Source organism: Lactuca serriola, chromosome 7, assembly GCF_051521515.1.
Source record: "Lactuca serriola cultivar US96UC23 chromosome 7, Lser_US96UC23_V15, whole genome shotgun sequence".
NCBI classification, from domain to species: Eukaryota; Viridiplantae; Streptophyta; class Magnoliopsida; order Asterales; family Asteraceae; genus Lactuca; species Lactuca serriola.
This window is the reverse complement of record NC_136414.1, coordinates 97,696,700-97,705,798: the sequence shown is the minus strand read 5'-3', so window position 1 is coordinate 97,705,798 and position 9,099 is coordinate 97,696,700. Positions and strand designations below refer to the sequence as shown.

Sequence of the window (9,099 nt, the reverse complement as noted above, 5' to 3'; positions counted from 1 at the left end):
TATTTAGTATTGATGTGAAAGAAAATATTGTTTAATCACATACATTTCATGAAATTCAAATTCCTTAAATAGCCAATGAGCGATAAATGAACAAATTACAAAATTTTAAGGAGAATGAAAATCTAAAAACTTAAAAAACTAGCACTCTGAGATTTTGTCAATCTTGTCCCATGAAGTTTACAATAAAACAAATGCTAAAGGACAACAAACATTAAATGCTCACACAGATTCAAAATAGCACTTAATACTATGTGTTTCTTGGACTTTTCTTCATTTTGGAAGTAGCTCTATTTCAGAACTCATCACACCTCGGAATGCACTAGATTTCGGTTTTGGCTTTGCTTCAGATTGCTAGAGGTTCACTTTCATGTATTAACAAATCGATATCATCCTTTTGAACTATGAATTTTTGAATACATGGAAACTATGACTTAAGAACCATTGAATAAAATACCATCAACTCGTCAACTGTTATTACGACTGGATGTTTGGAATATTGACATTTTTTGTGGATTTTAGTGTGCTTCGAAATAATAATGCTTGGAAGATCCGTAATCTTTCAGTGGGTTTAAGTAGCTTTTCCTATACTGATTAAAGCAATTGCTCCGACTAGAGCTCTAATTATGCACTGTTGAAATTTTGGAATATATTTATCTACATCTCACTGATAAACCTTTTGTAGGTTGTAGGGAGAAAAAAGAAAGGGACGGGGAGAAAAGAATGTGTAGGGATGAAGTTAGGGCCTTAGGGGTTAGTTGTTGATTATTTTATTTATTTATATTTATTTTTAAATGTACATTATATAAAGACATGTCTTATATAAAAGGAAAAGAAAAAATAAATAAAAAGAGTACGTTAGTCATTTCATGTGCTCAAGGACCATCCATGCAAATTTAGGAAACCATATGAATTATGTTTGTCAAAAAAAATAGTAAGGACTAAAATTGTGACTCATGGTAAATTACATGGACCATTGATGTACAAAAAAAGGAATATATTTTGCTTGAGATCTCATTTTACTTGTTACTTTGAGAATATCGTGAATATGAATCCAGATATGGATTAAAAACAATAAAACATTCTTTAACACTTTCTTCATAATATAATCATATAGTATAAAAAGTTTATTTTAATACTAAAACGTATCACTAACATGAAGAATAATATTGAATTGAATAGTAGTTTAGTTTACGGATAAAACCAATAAAAACACACTATTTCATATGATTGATATTATTGTTTATTAAAAATATATTTTTCACAAAGATATGGAAGTACAATACTATTTGAAAGGTAAGTTGATATATTAGAGTAATTACCATTTTGTATTGTTTACATTTGGATAATCTTTTTATATTCATCTAAGTAATGAACTTGTTTAAAGTGTTCGAATACGACCATTACGACCGGTTGTAGCAAGTTACAGCTTACGTAACATATATATGTCAAGGATAATTCCCCAGGAGGGAAAGGGTAATGAGTTATTGGTTTGGTTGACATTTAGGAAAAGAAAATTTGCTAACATTCCACCATCAAACTTGCTGAAGTTGTTCACATAATACCAGTGTTTTATAAGTTTAAATTGGCAGTTGAACTCGTTCGTCCAACTTGTTGAAGTTGTTCAAATAATACCATTATTCCAGAAATCGAGACAAGGTTTGATCGGAAATAAGAACACCATTTTTTTCTTAGAGTGAAGTTTGAACCAAACAATTAAAGTCCTGTTATACGATTATTATCCTAATTAAAGCTTGAGTTTACTTGTCCGTTGATCGCAGCTTGGAAATAAGGAGCATACATAGTGGGAGACTAGGAGAGTAGGAGCCAACTGTGGAGTCTGGTTTTTGTCTTTCGTAACAAGTCTAGCCACCCTAAAATCACCAAGGTGGGGTTGTAGGTTTGGGCCCAATAACACATTCATGGATTTCACGTCTGCATGTAAAATAATGAGCACACAGTCAGCATGTAGATACATGAGATCATGAGCATGCCTAGTATAACCTTGTATAGAGTCTCCTACTTTTCACCTGATTTCCCAGTCCCTACACCAAAGATGAGTGAGCTCAAGCTTCCATTAGAATAAAAATCGTAAAACAAAGGTTTAATTGTCTGGTACAAATCCCACCCTAATAAACAGACGATGATATTGTATCATATCGAAACAAGTGTCTCGCATTCAGAAATAATGATATTATATGAACAATATCAACAAGTTAGACAAACGATTTTAACTGCCAATTTAAATATATGAAATAGTGGTATTATGAGAACAACTTCAACAACTTTGATGGTGGAATGCACCTAAACAAAGAAAATTCATACATGTTAATAAAAAAGGAAATTGCTTAGATATAAACAAAAACAGTACTTCATTACCCTCTTGAATAATTATTTTTGTTACGTATATGTCATGTACACGCCACGTAAGTTGAAACTTGCTATAACCGATAATAATGATCATATAATAATGATCATATATGAACACTTCCAACAAACTTTTTGCCTACATCTGTACAAAAAAATTACCCACAATCTAAACAAAAGGCAAAGGAAATTACCATGATAAGTCAATTTCCTTATTTTAAACGATAATTATATTTTGCTAGTAGAGTTTTTAAATATTCTGAAAATCTAGATGGGAATAAGTTTTCTGTCCTTGAATAAAATTATATGGGTTATTAATGTTTGGTTAAGGGCGTTTGAATATCACAAAAAGTAATAGTCATTTGATTTACAACTTTTATATGTTATTGGAATATAAATTTTAAGGGCAAACACATGGGTGTGTTTGATGTTAGAAACAACTTATTACTTTTTTTTATTTCAAATATTGTTCAATGTATTTTTTTTTTTGATTTAATTGTAATATTTTTGATCATGGATCTAATGTTTATCTTTCTTTATGAATTAAATGCGTCATTATGTGATACTCATATTTTAAATAATGTTTGATTTGGAAAGGAACTCATTTTCTTTGGCCATAGAATGCTTGGGGTTTGTGAAAAATAAAGTTTATAGAGATATAAATACTTATTGACACTAATTGTTACGTAACAATTGATTTCTTTTCATAAAAAAAATGGTTATTTAAATTTATTATATATTTAGTTTTTCAATAAACTTTGGAGTAAACTATAACACCCCTAAAAATACAACACAAAAATTTCATTTTAAGTTTTAACAATCATCAAATAAACCATGTCATTTTTTCCAAAACCATGTGAACATAAAATAGTTTAGTTGTGCAATCCAACCATACATATAAAATCATCATCAGAGTCATAATCCCAAAATCACTAATGCGGAAAATCATGGTGTGATGCGATGCTATCAAGCCGACCCAATCCCTTCGAGCTGGAAGTACCTGAAAGTAAAACTGAAAACCGTAAGCATGAAGCTTAGTGAGCTCCCCTCACCATACGACATACAAATCATAAGCATACTGTCAGGCATATCTGGGTGCCCGACCTACCCTGCTGAGCATACCTGGGTGCTCAACCTACCCATGTCAGACATATTGGGGTGTGTGACCTACCCCTGTCAGGCATACTTGGGTGCCCGTCCTACCCATCGGTTTTATTCCAACCGATTACGGGTTCTATTTCACCTCTACCACTACTACATAAATCATGTATATCACACATAAACATCAAACCATACATACCACCTTAATAATTATCACAAAGACAATTACCAAGGCATATCAATACTAGTGGGCCGACATTAGTTCTTTCGATCGACGGTTTCTACGAAAGGAGACTCACCTCATAGTGTATGCCGAAATCGTACTCCTCGGTTGGCTCGTAACCGCTCTCCCTAAAGCATAATAAATTCCCTAATCAGTCATTGGGTCCAAACAGAACTCCATTAGAGCCCAAACTTCTAATTCATGCCCCAAGGCAAATTTCCTAATCATTTGCCTATTAGGCCCATTTCTCCCACGGCCATACTCCTAATTAAAATAAGTCCCAAATCCATTACTCTAAGCTTTAAGCCCAATATGGCCCAAGAAGGCCCAATACCATAAATCTCAGTCCTAGGCCCAGATGCCTTACTCCACAGTAGGACATGAGGCCCAAAAAATCTGTGCCCAATCTTCTAAGGCCCAAAAGTCCATGTTAACCACTCTGTATGCGTATGCACGACGTACCTGGCTCATACGCCCATTATATGATAACCTTAACCTGAAGCGGGAAATTGACCGAGTACGCGTAGCCTACCAAGAGTACACCCATCGTACTAGTCAGTTTCCTTACAACTCCTTTTGTGACTAAATCCATTAAGTGCTTACGCCCAAAACATAGATCCATGTCCTTTAAGACGTCTTAAGCTATAAAGTTACAAACTTTATGTCTTTACATGCATGGATGGGGGTTAAGTCATGATTAAGTTCTTAAATACAGTTTGTGGTCATCTAACACTTGCATGGTTGTGGCTTAACTATCAAGACCTAATTTTTATGACTCTAAATGCTTCCAAGAGCTTAAAAGGACAACTCTTATGGGGTGAATCTACTAAAACACAAGAAACCTCAACTATGGAGTCAAAACATCACATAAAACACTCCAAAACTATAACTAAACATACAATGGTCAAGTTTGAAGCTTGATACCTCAAATGAGTCAGAAAAGTTGCCAAACTCCTGGATCTACAAGCCCTTCTCACGTTCTTGCTCCTTCTTCTAACTTCTTTTTCTTCAAAATCACCAAAAATCACCCAAAAGTGCACCAAATTAGCTCACAAAACATGCAAGAGGTGAAGGGTTCGACTTCTACTCTTTAGGTACAGTGGAGGCTGAGGGAATGACGTTTAGAACGGAGTTAATGTCTTTATATATGGAGCAAAACCTAGAATTTAGGTTTGGAACTGGACAGGTTAAGCCCAACGTACACTTGGGTACGCCAAGTGCACACTATGTACGCCTAGCGTACCGCCTTTCACAAGTTTCCATACTTAAATATTTAAATAACTCAAGGGAAATACCTGATGATCCGGATGTTACAAATCTCACCCGCTTAAATTATACTTTGTCCTCAAAGTCTACTACTGCTGCTAGGAATAACTCAGGGTAATGCTCCATCATCTCGTCATCTGGATCCCACATCCATTCCGAGATGTTACGGTGTTGCCACTGTACCATCACCAGCTCTACATCCTTGTTTCTAAGAGCCTTCGTCTTCCTGTGGAGAATGGCTACATGCTTCTCGATGTAGTTCAGGCGGTCATCCACCTGCATGTCCTCCAAAAGAACCACTAAGGAGTAATCGGCTATGAACTTCCGTATATGCGAAAGATTAAAAGTGTTGTGAATCTGTCTAAGCTCATCCGGAAGGTCCAACCGATATGCTACCTTGACCACCCGGGCTACCACCTTGAAAGGTCCAATATACCTAAGGCCCAACCTGTCCTGCTTTCTGAAGTGGATGACACCTTTCCAAGATGACACCTTTAGAAGGACCATATCCCCAAAATGGAACTCCAACTACGATCGAAGTCTATCGGCGTAGCTCTTCTGCCAACTCTGAGTTGTCTGCAGTCTACTCCGGACGTACTGAATCTTCTAGGTCGCCTTGAGTACCACCTCGGTACTCCCCATGACTCTTTGACCGACCTGACGCCAATATATTGGGGTCCTGCACTTCCTACTGTAAAGCATCTCGAAGCGAGGTCAATCTATACTTGCATGGTAGCTATTATTGTAGGAGAACTCTGTTAATCGAAGGTAGGTATCCTATCTACCACTGAAGTCTAGAACGCATGCCCGCAGAATATCCTCTACAGTTTGGATAGTCTGCTCGCTCTAACCATTTGTCTATGGGTGGAAAGTCGTGTTGAAGTGTAGGAGAGTACCCAACTTCTCATAAAATTTCTTGTAGAATCCGAAACTAAACCACACATCCCTGTCTTGAATCATAGAAACCGGCACCCCATGCCGAGCTACTACCTCCTGGATGTAGATGTCTACCAACTTCTCGGCCGAAATACTCTCTTAAATCATTATGAAATGGACGCTATTGGTCAATCGATGCATGATGACCCGTATCGCGTCAACTCCATACGTCGTCCGAGGTAACTTTAGAATGAAGTCCATCGTAATATCCTCCGATTTCCACATAGGGATACCGGTGACGTCCCCATTTTCACAGCCAGAAAAGATCGATTTTGTTTATGCTTTATAATAAAATTAGAGTAACTTTTTAAAGAAAGTGTTGTAGAATTCGTTCCCAAAAAATATAGATGAGAATTTATCAAAGGAATTCCGAAGAAATGTATTTTCATTACATCATAAAACTAGGTATGTCATCGTCAATACATATCAAAAGCATAAACCAGAAGCAACATAGGCCTTACAACATTTCTAATTATTACTACTGGCCTATAATACATAATCTCTCACCAAATCATCCAGTTATGCTCTTGTGCCACTACCTGTGAAAAAAAAACTGAGTGGGTCAGGCTGGTGATCCTGGTGAGCATATAGGGTTTTCAACCCACAATATATAAGTTTATTATTTTCAAAAATCATTCAACCCGATTACCCGTTCTTGTTATCCTCACTTTACGTCCTTAAAGCATCTATTATAAGGTACCTATCCTAAGGAATTTCATCAGGATAGACACTACTTCCAAGGGGATTCCTTAGCCATATAGGTCCGTAAGACAACCATGAGGGGATGTAGTACACCGGTGAACACATCGTTCACAAACACCTACAAGTTACAAGCCTGCTAGCGTTCCACTGGACTTTGTAGAAAAGACCATGGTCTTCATCCATACTCCACTAGATGACTAGATTATCGTCAACACCGAGGCCTTTCATCATTTTGTAACGCTTGTTCCAGGTATTATTTGGTTTGCTAATGATTTTAGGGTTTTAGACTGGAATTCTACGAGTTAGGGAGCTCCAACTCATCAAGTAGAAATCATTTTTGGACGCAAGTTGTAGGACGTACTCGAAGAGTTGGAAGGCCCAACTCGACAAGTAGGCACCGTAAAGGAAAACCCTAAATTTTAGGGTTTGCACCCTATATAATCTCCTTAAAACCTTGAGGTTGACCTTTCATCAGCCTCCAAACCCTAAGAACGCTTGTGATAAACCCTAAGCTCCATTTTCTCTCATATTGTGAGCTAGAGTGACTTTTGGAGCTTTATAAGAAGGAGATAGTGAGAACAAGGAGGAGATCCATCAATAATAGCCTTAACTCTTGAGCTTGACCATCTTGTGGACTATTCTAAGCATTGATGATTCGATTTTTATCTTAGATTATGACTAGATATTTAGTGTACTCTTCTTTTACCATCATTCTCGTTGGTTGCATGCATGGGGTTCATAAAGTTTGCAACTTTATGAATCTACAAGGCAAAATGATGCCATGGTGGGCTAGATCAAGCTTTTGGGCAAGCATGGATGCCATCCACGTATTTTACAGTATATTTTCCCTTATTGGCTATTTTGACTTCAAGACATGCATTGGACATGCATGTCCATAAAGCCTCCATCTTTGGAGTGTTTTGAGGATTAGAACATCTTATGGAAGGGAGGGTTTTCATATCTCTAGAGTCTTGAACCATATGGCTAAGCTTTTGAGATTTCCAACCTTTGTTAAGGGCTTTAGAGCGTTTAGAGTGGTTCTAGAGGATAAAGTTGGAAACTTTATTCTTCTAGACGCCTTTAGGTTTCATATCTAAGCCCTAGAGTCCATGCAATCGACATTTTATTTGAATAAGCAAATAGGGGGGGGGGGACAAGACGAGATGCCTTGGAAACTCGACAAGTTTGATCGGGTTTTCCCCATCTACTGGATATTGAGTGAACTCGCCAGGTTGATGAGACACCTCGACGAGTTGGCTAGGGTTTGTCTCTGTTTTATGAACTCTAAAGGAAGTCGACGAGTTTCTAGATGCACTCAATGAGTTAAGCGTCAACATGCACTGTTGACCTTGACTGATGACTTGGACTTTGACCAAGGTTGACCTAGTTTGACCTTGGGGGTATTTATGGTATTTCCGGATTTTGACAAGTTAATCACATGATGGTTATAGGCAGTTGAGTTGGAGATGCGCGTTGGGACTTATCTTATCCGTCCAGCATTCTTGAGAGGTGAGCCTCCTCACCATACCAATGGGTCGAAGGCACCAAGGCTAGCCCATTTTATGATATGTGATACAGTAGTTGAAGTAGTGTTATGTGGCATGTTAGTTGGTTATGTTCTAGGAGGTATGCTACTTATATATGTGGTATGTTTGTATGGAAGAACATGGGAGAGCCCATGATACCTAGATGTAAGACCATGTGGAGAGCCCATGACTTTCCTATTAAAGACCATGGGAGAGCCCGTGTCACTTGGATGTAAGACCATGTGGAGAGCCCATGTCTTTCCTATTAAAGACCATGGGGTAGCCTATCACTTAGGTGTAAGACCATGTGGGGAGCCCATGGCATCCTGGATTAAGACCCTAGGGGGAGCCCACGACATCCCTATATGTTGTATGGATGGCTTATATGGTTTACGTAGATTTTATAGCTAATATGGATTCTGTGATTATGTGGTTTGTGTGGGGTATGCTCTCTGGAACTCATTACACATTAGCTTACTGTTTGTTGAATTGTTTCACGTACTTTAGAGCCTAAGGGAAAGGGCAAGGCTTGACGGTGCGAAATGCACTCTCCAATATTTGATTTGATAGGACGCTTTGATGTCTTGAATAAAATGATTAATGTTAAAAATTTTGAAAAAAAAATATCAATGTTACTTCATATTTTATGGGAATGTTTGGTTAATTAAAATGAAAATTTTATTTGAAAAGTTGGGTCGTTACAAGTTAGTATTAAAGCCTTGGTTTGAGGGATTTGGGCACACCCTCGGGTGTGTGTCTGGACTCAAACTAAAGAAAGGGTAAAATTGTTTTCAAATATAAAATTTAAAAACTTCTTAAAATGGAAAAGAGGAGAGTGCAATGCGTGTGATCGGCCGAGCCAAGTAAGTAGTTCCCCAATTTGTTAGCCATGTGATACTGATATTTGAGTTATGATAATCGTATGAATCTTGCTACATGTATGCTTTCAAAGTTGTATACGGTTAGGGTCTTATAGCCTCA

The 9,099-nt window shown here is 37.3% G+C and overlaps 1 protein-coding gene across 1 annotated transcript; it reads right to left on the bottom strand.

Annotated features, from left to right (window-relative positions):
• Window positions 1-5,020: 5,020 nt before the first annotated feature.
• On the bottom strand, window positions 5,021-5,461 carry LOC145064249 (uncharacterized). Its single transcript, XM_079011732.1, has one exon. The coding sequence runs from the start codon at window positions 5,459-5,461 to the stop codon at window positions 5,021-5,023; it is 441 nt and encodes a 146-aa protein (XP_078867858.1).
• Between the last annotated feature and the right edge of the window lie 3,638 nt (window positions 5,462-9,099).

Coding starts and splice junctions, on each gene's coding strand:
- LOC145064249 (XM_079011732.1), bottom strand. CDS start 5,461: ATGGTCCTTCTAAAGGTGTCATCTTGGAAAGGTGTCATCCACTTCAGA.